The following is a 16,169-nucleotide window of genomic DNA, read 5'->3' on the forward strand; positions in this document are numbered from 1 at the left end:
GGTTGCTGAAGTTAGACTGGACCAAGTGTAGGTTATAACACACACACACACACACACACACACGCAGCAGTGAAGAGAAAGTGCCTTTTGGATTATGTGTAGGAATATCTCAACAAAGGCCGGGGAAATGGAAAGCTCTTCTTAGGAAACTCACCGTGAACAGTTACTCCCCCAGAAAATCACTCTGTCCCGAGAGCACAGAAAGATGGAGAGACGGAGACGGAGGGAGGGAAGGGGGGAGAGAGAGGGAGAGGGGTAAGGGGGGGGGGGTGGAACAGGAATGCCGACATAAAGAAACAAAAAGCGAAGTTTGTACTTCTCAAAACGCCTGCAGAGGCTCCACAGGCGAACCCCGTGTGATCCGCCTGCTGAGGACGCAGCAGGACATGTTGGTTTGAAATCACCAAGGGTTCCTTCTCTCACTTCTTTGTGTCCAAAGGGGTTGAGTTCATTTTCTTTCTTCTGATATAGCTGAAAGAAATGCCCCCCCCCCCCCCCCCCCCCCGGAATAGATAAACTCTTTGAATAAAAGGCTCCACCAACTGGCAAGGTAGTGAAGGAAAGCGAATATGACAAATGAATCCTGGGGAAATGAGTCTTTGATCACTGCACCAAGAGGAGGGACATGGAAGAGGAAAGGTTGGACTTGTTTAAATGCAAAACAGAAGACACAGACTCACCTCACAAGAAGGCTAAATGTATAGATGGAGAGGAGACGTATAGTAAGAAGAGACATTTATGATGAGAGGAGGACGTGAAAGGAAGAGCCAAGAAGTTGCACAACAAAGACATCACAGCTACAAAGGAGAAGAAAAATGAAAATGATTGCAGACAAATTGATCGATAACTTCTAGAGTTAGAAAGTGGCCGAGAGACAAAAAGAAAACCTATTAAACAAGGTTGGACGTATGAATTGTGAAAGCACCGAGCGTAGATGCTCTGACCTGCACAGCAGCTCACACCCTCATCGAAAAACAAAACCCACTAATGGAACTAAAGCTCCACTCGCCCGCTTGGTTTTGTGACTTGGAGTTCATGATGATCAGTAACGGTTCTTCTGCCAGTGGATTCTTTGAGATGTTTCTGGTGGTGGTGACCACAATCTTTTGAAGAGGCCGTGGGAGGTTCCGGTTCTTCAGTAGATGGAGTTTGGGGCCAGGGAGCAAAGCGACACCATTGTGCACCTGAACCCATACTAATATTTATTCTTCATCCGTCTACAAAATAGCACTTATTTAATAAAAGGGGTCGAAACACAAATAGGTTGTCCTTGCTGGTTACAGTTTGACTTAATGTAGTTTCACATTGCTTCATTTAGCATTGTAACAATGTTTTAATTTAGCATTGTTTAACCTAACACTTAGCAACAGGCGTTTCCCTGAAGCACTCAGCTGGTCCATCAGTCGGTCCCGATAGTGGAGAGTAATTCATAAAAAGAGAGTGGACATGACCCTGTCGGGTCGCCACAGTGGGTCAGTGGGTCAGATTGTTGCAGCATGTTTTATTATTAAAACGCTTTGCAGACGCCCGAGGCCACGAACTGAAAAAAATGTATATTAAAAAAACAGCTAAACTCAAATTGCCGCTGACCCTGGGGCTGTTCAAACAGGGCAGATAGGAGGGAAGGAAGGAAGGTAAAACACAATCATCTTGTTTGGCAATTCTGGCAGGGACAGAGGGATGAAGAAGAGGTGGTGGAGAAAAGCAAAATGTTCAAAGACTGCAGGGCGAGCAGCAAAATGAAGGTTAAAAGGGGGAGGAAGAAAGGAGAGGAAAGAATAAATAAATATGTAGAGGGGAGAGGAAACAAGAGCATGAGAAGGAGGAACTGTAGCGACGAAGGGAAGAAGAGAAAATACATTCAAACAGCCTCAGTGTGTTTGTTCGGCGTGTAACTGCTGCCGGTTGTGGGACACAAGAAAGAGGAAGAACCCACGTGATCCCGGCGACACGCGGTGTAGCCCACGAAGACGCCGCGCACCGCGAGGGGGAGGACAGAGACGGGGGAGGACGGAGACGCCAGCAGAGCGCAGCTGTCGGTCCGCTCGTCTCGGGGGAACTTTTAAAAGGCTCTGATTCAATCCGCCTCAAAAGGCCCGAGCCGCAGGGAAAACCACACACAACGGTGAACGCAATAATAATCCACGGAAACACACCTGCACTCGTGTCCACAGACGCACACTCACACATGAACCCAAAGGACCCATCCACTGTTGCTCAAACCTCACTCCCAACCCACCTAACAAGGAACCTTCAGTCTTCACTCTGAGATGTGATGATGAGTTGTGTCCCCGTTAGGAAGAAGGTCCCCACAAGGTCACCTTAAAATGTTCTCACAAGACCGGTTAAACAAACCTACACACACTCACACACGGATCCCGTCCTCCATCTTGTAGCCGGCGCTAACCGTTATGAGCTAACACACGTAATGCAAGTTGGTCCCTGGTACTTTGTACTGTTGGTGGGTTTGGTAAATGGTTCAGTAAGTGAGAGCTTCTTCACTTGGCAGGATGTAATTACAATCCCCTCACGTGCTTGTGTGTGTGTGGGTGTGTGTGTGGGTGTACATGGGGGTGTGTGTGCTCAGTGATTTATTCTGCATCCGAAATAGATTCCCTTTTATGAATTGATTTTTATGCTACCCTCTCCCGCTTTCTTCCTCTCCCGTCGTCCTCTTCTTCTGTCAAGCTGACTCTTACTTATTCTTTATCTCTCCCTTTAAGCTCCCCCCCCCCCCCCCGCCCCCCTCCTTCTCTCACTCTATTACTCCCCAGACCCGTTCGTATCTCCCCTATCCCCCCCCCGACTCCCGTTACAGTCCTGCTGACATGTTCAAAAGTTGAGAAATGGTCTTGTTTTAACTTCATATCAAGTTATTTGGGGTTTGGGTTCTTGGGGATCAGAAAAGAAAAGAGAAATGTTAAATTATTCAACTGTTTTCTTTCTGTGGAGAAACAATCCCAAACTCCAAACTAGGGATTAGGATTAGTGACGTCACCTGGCTGCCAGCTGCCAACAAACCTGCAGCAGGAAGGATGAGATTAACACACAAAATTTGTCACATGTTGTTGTTAATAATTGCTTTGTAAATAGCAAACTAGAACTAATAAAATAAACTAATGATAAAATGACAAATCCAATAACAAAGTTTAACATTGTATTCAATTGTTTGTTACCAGTGAAATAACTGTTAACTAAACTTAAATTTACTCTCAATTCACCATTTATTAACGGTGGTTATTATATACTATAAAGTGTATAAAGCAAACACACCCCTCCTGACTAGAAATGTTGTAACATAAACACACTTTCGAGTCCAAATTACATATTTACTCATGTAATAATAAGGAGCAGAAATGTTTTAGCTGACAAAAGATGAAGTGGTTTATTTTTCATATTGCAGCTATATTTGATCCTTAAGTCAAACTTAAAGTTGTTTCTCATATTTTAAAACAAAGGACAAGAACTCATTCGCACGTCACTCCTCCTTCATTTGGCAGGAACTATAATTAGTTTTGTGTCATTTCAGGTTGTCTCGACAGCCGTGAGATTACTTTTCTAAAAGTACACTGAACGCAGACGCATTCGTTGATCTCCGTATGTTTTGGGAGCAGCTTTAATTTCCAGCCTCCGTTCAGCCTTGTATTTCTTGTTTTTCTTTTTGCTGAGTGTACCTTTTGTGAGCTGTAAGCCACAATGGAGCCATAATGGAGCCAGCAGAGCAAAAACTACTTAAAACAAACGTGTCACCTGCCTGGTAAGCTGCCGAAAGGCTGCAGCAATATTTTCACTGTGTTGATTGGAAATCAGAAATTTTTGATTTGATGAGCTGCTCTTAATGGCCGAGCAAACGTTTTCTCCTATTTTGTTTATAACTGTTTAAAAGGAAAAGTGTAAATTTATAACACAAATCTTTAGAAGTAGTTTTCTTTCCAGTCTTGACACGCACGTATTCCTTGATATTACCATGAATATGTAGTCCATCTTTATTGACGATTCCACCATACGAGCACTTGATAATGTATACTCGTGGGCCTGATTAGATGGTACACTGCGATTGGATGAATGTGATTCACTGTGTACTTTGTGATTGGATGAATGTGATTCACTGTGTACATTGTGATTGGATGAATGTGATTCACGGTGTACATTGTGATTGGATGAATGTGATTCACTGTGTAAACTGTGATTGGATGAATGTGATTCACTGTGTACATTGTGATTGGATGAATGTGATTCACTGTGTACACTGTGATCGGATGAATGTGATTCCCTGTGTACACTGTGATCGGATGAATGTGATTCACTGTGTACACTGTGATTGGATGAATGTGATTCCCTGTGAACACTGTGATTGGATGAATGTGATTCACTGTGTACACTGTGATTGGATGAATGTGATTCACTGTGTACACTGTGATTGGATGAATGTGATTCACTGTGTACACTGTGATTGGATGAATGTGATTCACTGTGTACACTGTGATTGGATGAATGTGATTCCCTGTGTACACTGTGATTGGATGAATGTGATTCACTGTGTACACTGTGATTGGATGAATGTGATTCACTGTGTACACTGTGATTGGATGAATGTGATTCACTGTGTACACTGTGATTGGATGAATGTGATTCCCTGTGTACACTGTGATTGGATGAATGTGATTTACTGTGTAAACTGTGATTGGATGAATGTCCCACAGAGTAACACCTGAAAGAGGAAGAGGACAAACCCTGTGGTGGTCGACCGTACTCAGGGCTTCTCATCCCAACGATCTCTTTTCTGTCGGTTTGACGCCATAATGTCAGCTAAAGGCAGAAAGGTACAATGTTCTCGCGAGAGATGAAGAAACATCGTCAGGTTTTAGGTACAACTGCTCTCGTCAGAATCCAAACCTTCATGAAAACAATCAACATTTCTCTCACGGAGCCGTTGAATATTTTTCAGACGGTTTGAATGTGTGTTTTTCTCACGTTTCCTTTATGCACCCTGTGATTATTCTCTCGGTGGAAAGCGTCCCGATCCGCGGCCCCCGAAGCAACAAGTCGTGATCCCGCCAGACGCCGCTTTGTCTCTCCGTACGAGGGACCAGAAAGTGGGTATTAGCCAGATAGTGTTCTGATCCCAACGTGAAAGAGCTGAGCAGCATTCAGCGCGCTTCATTAACAACGCTAATTCCCCTCAGTGTTTCCCCCCCCCCCCCCGGTGGTTTGGACTCTTTTCGTCATGGCCGATTGACTTGAGCCCTCCAGCAGGCAGCCAGAGACACTCGTGTGTTTCTTCCGTACGTTGTAGCGGCGTATCGGTGGAACCGTGGAGGAGCACAGTCAACCTTTTCATTGATTTAAATCCCCTACTCCGAAAACAGGTTTGTAATCTCGACACAGGAGGACACCTCGGACGAGTCCCCCCCCCCCCCTCTCGGAGGGACGATTACAGCGCTGATAAAAAGGGTTTTGCAGTCTCTTGGTAGACAAATTGGTCATAGACTCGAGCGTGGGTATTACCATGTCTGTTCATGCATATGCATCAAGAGTTCATTTAAAGCACAAAATGCCAGCACAAATGCCCGTGGGTCATTATTCTCATCCATACGTGACCATTTAGACCAATTTACCAGAGAAAACGCACACTTTGAATCCCCTAAACTTAACTTTTAGATTTTCTGGCGCTGCGGTTGTCGTAATATCCTGTGATCAACAATACACAAAGATGTGCTTGTATTTAAGCAATAAGGCACGAGAGGCTGTATCATATCGTCCAATAATGTATTAGTTGGGGGGTGTTGTTAGGAAACCCTCGAACTGTTACAGTAGTGAAGATATAGTAAGTAAGTAAATAGCTGCTTTTCAGCACAAAGTAGTTGTAGCCACCAAACGTTGTGTATTTCAATAGTGCGTGCATGTAAACAGCATTGGGTCTCCGTGCAAAACGCATCGTCTCATTCATTCACATACAGCATAATTCATGAGGAGTTATCCCATTATTACAGACGCCAGTAGGAAACGAGTGCTTGATTATTGCTGCAGTACTTTCATTGACTTTTAGATATTTGAGTCTGCATAAATGGACCCAAGGTCATTTTCTCATTTCTTACACTTGTTTGTAGAGATGTTTACTTTGCAGCTCTTCAGGGTCACGCGGAACATTACGGTACATGACTTCAACACCTTTAATGTGGATTAAATTGTAATTTTGATGTGTGATACATAGTGCGTTGTGCTTTTATTTTTGTGGGAAATTGCTTTTGCACGGTCAGAGGTATTATTTTTGAGTGCCTCTGTCCCCGGGGCCCAAAGCGATTTAGGCCGTGCAGCTTTCACGCCCTCTGCTCAAACGCCTCTGAAAAGCTTTCTCAAAGTGAAAGAGCTGAACTTTCTGCCGTCCCATCCATCATGTTCCTAGTTTTCGCTTCCCCTGAACTTTTCAATCCCTTTATGGGCTTTTTCTTCTTCTGCGTGCTACTGACAGATTGCTCTACTCGTTATTGACTCAACTTGAGGAACTCAATCTGTGGATTTTTCCGTCCGTCGTTATTTGTTGTCAAGGTTTAATAATATTTAATATAAGTCAATAGAAAATGTAAATGAAAAAATGTTATAATTAAACAAAGATCAATCGACTGATAAAACCAATGAAATTAAAAAACAATAATTAATGAACATTGAGATGCTGAGTTAATAAATGATGGTCTACAAATATAACTACACAAATAAACTATAATACAGTTACTTTGAGCTTGCTATGCTCCAGCTCTGACAACCTGTACTTACAATGTTATAAGTGATCATAAACCCATCTGTGATTAGTCAACAATAATACAAACAAACAATAGTGTAAGCTATTATTGCACTCCTGTTCCGGTGTAAGTTCTTTTATTGTGAAGGAGGAGAGGAAGTAGAGGAAGGGTTCAAGGTGGTGAAGAAAAAGTGAGGGGTAATAAAGTTGCGGCCGGCGTGGCGCAGAACCGGAGCCGTGTTGTTGTTTTTTTATTAACCCAAGTATAGGCGTACCATAACCCTCGGCTACATTGGTGGCAGCGGTGGGATGAATAATGTGTTATATTAGTTACTGTTAGATGTTGGGTTATAAAGACATGTTTGTTTGTTGTATGCAGCAGTTCAAATTTGATTTAGAAACGGGGACGTTTCTTTATGGGGGTGGGGAGGTATGTAAGCTATTATTGCACTCCTGTTCCGGTGTAAGTTCTTTTATTGTGAAGGAGGAGAGGAAGTAGAGGAAGGGTTCAAGGTGGTGAAGAAAAAGTGAGGGGTAATAAAGTTGCGGCCGGCGTGGCGCAGAACCGGAGCCGTGTTGTTGTTTTTTTATTAACCCAAGTATAGGCGTACCATAACCCTCGGCTACAATAGCATAGTTTATAACGTCGGTTGATACAGGTTCTAGATATAAATGTAACTTCTCTATAAACTCTGTATAATTTACAACAGGTTACATCACATATTAACAGCTGTTACCAATCAGCTGCTTAAACCTCCTGGTTTGTGACTACATGCCTTACCTTCAGATTTACAAATGAAACAGTTTATTTCTACATGTGGCTACGGACGCTTAATAAGACCAGCGGGTACCAAGGCTCCAACCAGTCATCAGGCTCCGCCCCTCCAGTGATGGAGCGCTGCTTCGCCCTCTGAGCACACCGACTGCTTTCGTGACTGAAGCTGTGTGTCTGTCTGTGAGTGTGTGTGTGTGTGCGCGCGCGCGCGTGGAGAAGGCGGACTGGCGTGATGCGAGGAAACAGAGCGAAGCATGGAGAGTCTGAGAGGAAATAACTTTTTTGTCAAGAGTTTCCGACAAAATTGAAAACCGTGATAGGTGGAGCGTGCGTGACATGTTTCCATTTGTATCCGTGTGCGTGTGTGTGTGTGTGTTTCTGCCACCTCGCTGCCCCCACGAAGTGACTCAATATTAGTGTTTAATGCAGGTTGAATCCTCTCCGTTCATCATCGCTGACCGTGAAATGTGTCACTCGTTGAGGTTTGGCACCTTCAGTCACACAAGCAAAACACACTGTGCAACAACACAACTATTACAGGATGGATTAAGGTGGTTTTTATCCCTTAAATGTTCTCACATCTGTGTGCTCTCATCAGTGTGACCGAGGCAGGGCTGGACCCTTATTCAATCATTATGTGATGAAAGAATATATTCAAATATCAGTGGTTGCTTTGTCTACATTGATCAAATCCGCGTACACACTCAATTGGTCGCTGTTCCCAGGGGGGCGTTGTGTTCTCCTGCCCTGAATCGACTGTGATGGAGGTGCGATCTGCTTGCAGAGACCCTCACCACCACTGGAACCAGTCACATGAAGAGTATTCATGTGACTTGTATCAATAGTCTCACCTGTTTCCTCTCTCACCGCCCCATCCGCCATCCGAGTACCTGCAGTAATGACACTGGCTAATGGAGTGGAAAGCTTCCTGTGCATTATCACGGGTTAATGAGATGTGCACATAAGTGTGTGTCTTTGTCTGTGTGTGTGTGTGTGTGTGTGTGTGTGTGTATGAGAGAGGAAACCAGTAAATGCAATCCTCGGGTTATGATGGGAATAAATTAAGATAAGAACGGCCCGTTGTTTTAGCGCCATGGATCATGTCGAGCACGTTGCTTCTGCCGGGGGGGGAAGAAGAGGAAGCTCACGCGTGTGCGGCCCCGTCAATATGCCCATCTATCGATCCGATTATTGATGCGGTACAATCGGCCCAAAGGGTTTGACTCGCCAGCGATGTATGATTTGAAGCCGCTTCGGCTTATCGGACCCTTTGATTTGACCAGGTGAGGCGACACAAAGCAACACAGCGTGGACGTGTGAAGGTCCCTTAGAGAGCCTCCTCTCTCCTCTTGCTCCGGTGGTGCAGCGACGGCTTTGTACCAAGTCCCTTTTGGCGGCCGTGTGCACGTGGCGGTGCACAGCGGGTTTCTTTGGGATCGCGGCTGTTTGTGCGTGAGGAATAATGTCAGCAATCCTCTCAGTTCCTCTCTTTGACTCGGTGTAATCTAATGTTTCTCTGTTGGTTTCATGTGGCGTGCGTGTTCATGGACACTGTGCGGATTTCTGTGTGTGTGTGTGTGTGTGTGTGTCTGTAGCTGCGGTCCATTAGTGAAAGCTGCTGTAAACAGCTGTGCTTGTCGGTCTCAGGTGGAGGGAGGCAGTCGACTCTGCATCAGGCCCCCGGGAAGCGATGTAGGCTCTCTGTAAGTACTGGAGCATTTAGTATGGACACACACTATATGTGGCAAGTTGATATCCTGGTAAAATGAGCACATTTATTGCCACAAGAGGGCACCGTCTTCACGCCATATGTGACCGGGGCGGAGTTGGAGTAGGTGGAGGAGGAGGAGGAGGATGATAAAAACATTAATCTCCAGCATTAATGTTCTGCTGAACTCAAAGTGATGAACGACATCGTTTGGGTGAGTAATAAAGCTGAGAGATATTACTCATATCCATAGGTTGTTAGGACCACAGTGGGTTGCAGGATACCGGGCCTGGAGTCTTCTAGAGGATGAATATCTCACGGGAGACATGAGGGTTACTTACGGAATGGACCTCTGAACGATGACACATTAATTGTTCTGCCTCTCTTCAAATTAAGAGGAAAAGGTGTGAATTTGAGTTGTTCAGAAAGCAGCTATCTTTCTGCTTCTGGTCCTCCACGTCTCTTAAACGTTCCAGTAAATTGCAGAAGACTCTGGAGACGGATGGACGCCTCCATCAGCAGTGCTCTCGCCTCCGTTATTGATCTTTAGGATGATCGTCCTCAGTGTGAAGACCTCCTGCTGCCATGCCGAGCAGAGCGGGAGAGTGGTCCTCCAGCCTCACTCAGTACCTGCAGGTGACCGTCCCACCTGCTGCCAAGAGGACTCCTCGCCCTCACTCCCTCGACTCGCCTGTTGGACCCCACCCCTCCCCTCCTACTCGCTATCCCACAGTTCTGGTCCATCATCATTCCAGTAGAATCCCCTCCACACCATTGAGTCTGTAAATTGTCTCCCACTCACCTTTCTAACCATTGAACCTCGGTTATTGGAGTCCAGTACGAACGTGTGATTCCTCCTCAGTGAAGCATAAGTTGAATCGCTTTCCCTCTGTTTAGCCTCAGAACAAAACCAGGACAACAGAACGACAAGGTCCATAAATGTACCACACACACACACACACACACACACACACACACACACACACACACACAGTCCTGAGGTCATTTTGCTAATGAATTAGCCTGTACAACCGACCCAGCATGAAGTTAATTAAGAAGCCTGTTGACCCCCTGCAAGTGTCACAGATTTTACAGTTTCCTCAGGCCGAAATCAGGAATTATCCCAGCAAAAAGACACACACACACACACACACACACACACACACACACACAGGGGGTGGAGAATTTAATGGTCTTTGCATTGTGTCTTGTTTTGCTTTTCGCAGGTGTAAAGAGATTTAAAATCAGTCTGGTTCATACAAGTAGAATCTCCTGTTTGTTAAGAGGTTATTTTTTAAGGGTCTAGGGTCAGCTTAAGTTTTCATTTCTTTAAATAAAAGAAAAACTTTTTTTATAATATAGTAATATTTATTACCTGTGAAAACAGAAACCTGGTTTCTAATACTCAAAATAAACGAATTCCAGTAAATTCAAATGCAATCAGGGAGAAAAAAAAAGGATTTGACGGGTTTAACTTTTTGAAAACCAGGCTCCACACACACACACACACACACACACAGACACACAGACACACACAAACACACACACACACACACACTGCTGATTCATGGCGTGCAGCATTTCTGACACATTTTGACTTAATCCCTCATTTATATTGTTGGACTATGGGACTCAACACGTGTGTGTGTGTGTGTGTGTGTGTGTGTGTGTGGTGTGGGGGTGTGCGTGGGTGGTGGGGGTGTGCTGCGGTGTGTGACAGCTCAACATTATCTCTGCTGAACACACCACTCCGCTCCTCTTGTGACCCATTTAATTTCCTCTGTACGCCACCGACACGTCCCGTTGCCCGTGGCAACGTATGGCCCGCGCACGTCCGCGTGTGTCGCAGAGTTTGTGCGCGTAGTTGTGTTGCAGCGTCTGTTTTTTTTTCTCGAGTGGTCATAAGAGCAGGTATTGTGCACTTGAATGAGAAGTTGTGTGTGTATTCATCAGAAGGATGAGTTGAACCCTTCAACGCTTCTCCTTCCTTTCCTCCTTCCTCTTAAAATGACGACGGAGTGAAGAGGCCGACTCACCATCATCTGGAACTCTTTGTGGAGACCTACCAGAGGAACCCGACCGGCTCCAGAGACGCTTTTAGCTTCCAGTCAGCTCAGTTGCATAGAAAATAAATCTTTTCTTTGTAAATTTCAAAGAAAGAGAACAGGACGGGCTTCAAACGACTCGTCCATGAAACTATGTTTCCCTTTTGGACGATGGAGATCCAGATCCAGATTTTAGGGATGTTAATAGATTAAAAAAACTAACTAATTAATCTCACATATTAAAATTCATTAATCACGTTCAATGGCGAGTAATGAATGTTGTTCGTTAACAGAAAACTACACACATTTGATCATCTTGGAGGCGGAATTTCACCCGGAGGAACATGTTGAACGAGCAACTCTTCCTGCTGTGGCAGCTGGCTTAGCCTAGCAGCTAGCTTAGCATAGCCTAGCAGCTAGCTTAGCATAGCAGTGCTTTAAGTGGTCCGTTTGCCTTCAGTGACTCCTCTGCTCAGGTCTCCGCGGTACGTCGTGTCTTAGTTGGTTTTACTTCCAATGCAAAAAGCTTTCTCCGTCTTGAGGTACCGTGCGGCTCTCTTTTGTCTAACTGACTGCAGCTACCCGCCGTTTCGCTAACTTTATTAAAATATTTTGTTGCATTAATCCCGGCAACATTAATCGCATATTTTAAAGTGTTTATGTTGACAGCCCTACTTGTTTTTAACTTCAGTCACTCCTCCATCCAGGAAGTAAGGCATGGAAAAGTTTGAGTGAATTTAGAGCAAAGTCCAACCCCTGCACCCCAAAATAAAAATGTAAATGGGTCATGAGCCTGTTTGTTGTGGTTTGCCAACACGACACCAGGCTCCCTGGGTGTTGCACCGATAGCAAAGTGAATATTCAGTCAGAGGTTTGGGAAGTCAGGATTATTCAGATCAACATCGGCTGAATTCCACAGGAATCCATAAACGTGTGCCTTTAAAAAACAACAACTTTTCATCGTACGCACCGGGAATCCAAACACATAAAATCCCTTTCGATGTGTTAAATACGGCACCTGGCTGCGTCAAAGTGTGTTTAAAGATGACAGCATGGAGACATCATCTCTTGATCTTCAACAAATAGATTCTGTTACTTTTCCAAACATAGACTGCCTTTGTTTTACTTCTATTTTAATTTTCCTCCTTGCTGACTCTTATGAACCTCTGCATCAAGGCACCTATCTCCGCTTCTGTGTCTGTGTGCGTCTGTGTGTGTTTGTGTGCGCCTGTGTGCGTCTGTGTGCGTCTGTATGTGTTTGTGTGTGTCTGTGTGCGTCTGCTGGAGGCGTGATATGAGATAATCATAAACACTCTAATTGTACATTTAGGAGGAGGAAACGGTGGAGACGTTAACGTTAATGACAGATAAATAGTTCTGTTCAAAGAGACCGACTCCTTTGGGCTTCAAACTAAGAAAGGAAATGAAAAAGTCATCACAAGATCTGCTTTTTAATGTGTTTCACTTTCTGAAAGACAAAGTAAGTACACAATGGTAAAACACCAGATTAAACTATGTTACATATGTATATATATATATATATATATATATATACTGTATATGTATATATGTATACAACAGACGCTGCAAGGGCACAAAATGTTCAGGATCAACAAAGAGAAAGAAAAAACTTTTTCTTTTTTTCTATTATTTTAACTATTTTACACCCTTTGAGAGGATAATACTCACTAATATGAATACCTTTTAATAGTGTGGCTTTGATCAGGTATCAATTAGTCATTCATAGTGTCTCACTGGCTGGATGTATGTTTTTGTGTGTGTGTGTGTGTGTGTTTGCGTGCAAGGTTTAAGTCATTTGAAGTTGAATTACTGTGATTAATTCACACGCCCTCTTTGGGACGGTTTCATAATAAGTTCAAGTAGAGTACCAGTGATGCACACCTTCACAGACCCACACACACACCCACGCACACACACACACACACACACAGACACACTGTATATATCTTATGAAACTTTGAACACCCTTCTGGCATCAGAACCGTCTCTTTAAACCCTGTGAGTGAATTCATGAATAAAAGCCAAATGTGTGGAGCCAATGTGGTTATGAGTGTGTGTGTGTATGTGTGTGTGTGTGTGTGTGTGTGTGTGTGTGTGTGTGTGTGTGTGTGTGTGTGCCATTTTTATATTTCTCTCTGTATGGATCCACTAAAATAGATGAATGAGAAAAAGAATCTCCAAAGGTATAGGTGTTCTCAACATCTCACATGTAAATGTGCATTCCATCAGCCCTCTGAATTTACTTTTTTTGGACAGTGCAGACATATGTGTAAAAAAGATAAATAAAATAATGAATCCCAATTTAAAGGAGGACTCGTCGTAGACAGTCAGCTGTCATGTCTCCTGGGGTCTCGCCATTGGACTCATGTCCCTCGCCGGTCACGTGACTCCTAGAAGACACCTGTGTGCTGCACAGCGTCATATTTTGAAGCTTCAAAACCTTCAAATACCCCTGGTATTGGAGAAGTTTGAGCCGATTCTTTCAGGAACCCTCTGCTTAGGTGAAGACTAATTTTTCCCACGATGCACTGCAGCAGTCGGGAGCAATCGACTGGTTTTAGGTCCCGGAATCCGCTGACAAAGCTCAATGCTGAAGTGAGTCTATTTCTGTCTCTGCGACTCCTGGGTCTTCGATGCTTTGGAAGCGGTTCCTCTGGTGCTCCTCCGGAGGTCCGCCCGTCTGCAGCTGACCTCCTTTCCCCCGCTGCGAGTTTAGGTCCACGGAAACGCTTCAGTCTGCAGAGAGAATAAACAACAACGCATGCAGCAGTTGTTGTTTTTTATAACTGTTTAAAAGGAAAAGTGTATATTTATAACACAAATCTTTAGAAGTAGTTTTCTTTCCAGTCTTGACACGCACGAATTGCTTGATATTACCATGAATATGTAGTTTAAAGCATTTTAATAACATAGAAGTGACTTAATGGCTCACATTAGAACGGCGTTACTTGTTGGTATATATTCAGGGCTTTTATTGTGAAAGGTAAGAACAGGAGGAGCTGATCTGGTCAGCTCTGTTTGAAAGTATAAAGTTTGCTGTCTAAAAAGACTCCTGATGAGGCACAGTCCCACCTGAAGCCATTTAACGTCCTACTCTCGACTCAGAAGGACGGCGTGTGGTCAACAAATGTCCTCGTTAGGAAATGAAATGAGGACATTTGTTTTTCGGTTAAACTACTTATGCCACTTGAAATTCGGTTTAGAGTTGAGTGTTTTCAAGCCACTCAACTCTTTCTGCTTCACGGACTCTCATTTTGTCACAAGTAGGTATGACTTTGTATTATAACAGTGGAGCCTCACAGACTCTTTACAATCTTCAAATACTTTTGTGTTTCATTAATCAGGTTGTCTCTCCAAAACGTTTATTTCATTTTACGGCCTCGTGCCACTTCAAAGAGTGCATGTGATTAACATGAAGAAAAAAAAAAAAGAAAAGAGTCCTGCTCCTTCAGAAGAATCGGACTCGAGACGCTGCAGAAAAGCTCGATAATCTTCACGGGTCCACTTTTAATTTGCTGCCTTTAATCAATTCCGTCAGGTGTCACCAAAGAGGCAGGACTTCATGCGGCGTCGCAGCGTCTGATTGGATCGTCTCGGGCCAGCGATTAAAAAGCGTGTCACGAACCCCCCCCCTCCACCCCCCACCCCCCCGCCTGAGTTTTCATTATATCTACCTGGAGTCCACATCCTCACTGCTGCAGTGTGTGTGTGTATAACACAGGGTACATTTATCTTTGTGCGTTTACGTGGTGTGTGTTATCCTGCATAACTGCTCAGACAGTGTGCGGGTGTGCGTCTCTGTGTGTGTGTGTGTTAGCTCTCCTCCAGAGGAAACAACGAGCTTATTATGAAATAAAGAGTGAAAGAAGGAAATGAGAAGAGAGGGATGGAGGACGGACAATTGGGGAAAAGATGGACGGAGGGAAGACGGACGGTGTCAGGGTGGAGTTGGACGGGTGGAGGGAGACAAACTGACAGAATAAAACAAGACTTAATGGAGCTCAGAGCTGCAGAGGGACAAAAAACAACCACAAAAGCATCACGCTGAGCCTCCTGAAAGAATACTGCTGTGTTTTCTGTTAGCTGGAAGAACCAGCTGAGAGTTTGCAGGGTGTGGTGCTGATGGTGGTGATGGTGCATCGTTAAAGAGAGAGAGAGAGAGACAGAGAGAGGAGGGGAGAAGTGGATGTGCCGCCTCTCCCTTCCTGCCTCCCCTCTCCCCTCACAGCCTCCCGTTGCTTCGCTGGGCGGATTGTCGGTGAAGCCGAGGAAGAGGAAGGGTGAGAAACCAAGAGAGTGGGACCCAAGTGGAGCAACTAAGTACCGTGCTGCAAAGGGGGAGAGGAAGAAGAAGACCAGACCGAGGAGAGGAAGAGGGGAGGAGAAGGGGGAGGAGGAGGAGGAGAGAGCTGCTGTGGGAGAGAAGCAGAGGACCAAGTGCAAAAGTTATCAAGATTCCCCCAAAAGACTAAAAACAACAAAGAAAGAGTGGGACAAGAAGAGGAAGTTGGAGATAAGACAGGAAGCAGAAGGAGGACTCCCTCACCTGGACCCCCAGGATGGACAAAGTGGAGCGGGTGATGAAGATGGTGAAGAGGATGTCGCCGAGGAAGAAGAGGAGAGAAGGGGGAGGAGGACGAGGAGGAGGACCGGGAGAGCTGGAGAGCCCGGACACCTTGTGCGACGAGCTCTGTCGCTTCAGCCTCTGCATCGGGGGTGAGGGGTCGCCGTGTGTGTGTGTGTGTGTACAGAGAATCTGTGTTTCTGTAGATTATTAACATATTGCCCATTGTGGGTGTGTGCATGGGGGGGGGGGGGGGGGATCATTGTAACCTCTGCATGGCACAAAGGAAAGAAAACAAAATTAGAAATGTAAACATG

General features: G+C 44.7%; 1 protein-coding gene across 3 annotated transcripts in view; it reads left to right on the plus strand.

Annotated features, from left to right (window-relative positions):
• Positions 1 to 16,169, plus strand: part of grip2b (glutamate receptor interacting protein 2b) — a 118,281-nt gene that overhangs the window by 25,746 nt on the left and 76,366 nt on the right. The window contains exon 1 of one of the 3 annotated variants that reach the window (XM_037491028.2): positions 15,015 to 16,004. The exons of 1 other annotated variant lie outside the window; for it this stretch is intronic. In XM_037491028.2, the coding sequence (XP_037346925.2) occupies positions 15,848 to 16,004 (157 nt within the window). In that variant the 5' untranslated portion in view covers positions 15,015 to 15,847. Of the gene's footprint in view, positions 1 to 15,014; positions 16,005 to 16,169 lie in introns of those variants that run through there. One more of the 3 variants, XM_037491027.2, reaches the window with a different exon arrangement.

The sequence above is a fragment of the Pungitius pungitius genome, chromosome 8 (genome assembly GCF_949316345.1).
Source record: "Pungitius pungitius chromosome 8, fPunPun2.1, whole genome shotgun sequence".
Classification (NCBI taxonomy): Eukaryota; Metazoa; Chordata; class Actinopteri; order Perciformes; family Gasterosteidae; genus Pungitius; species Pungitius pungitius.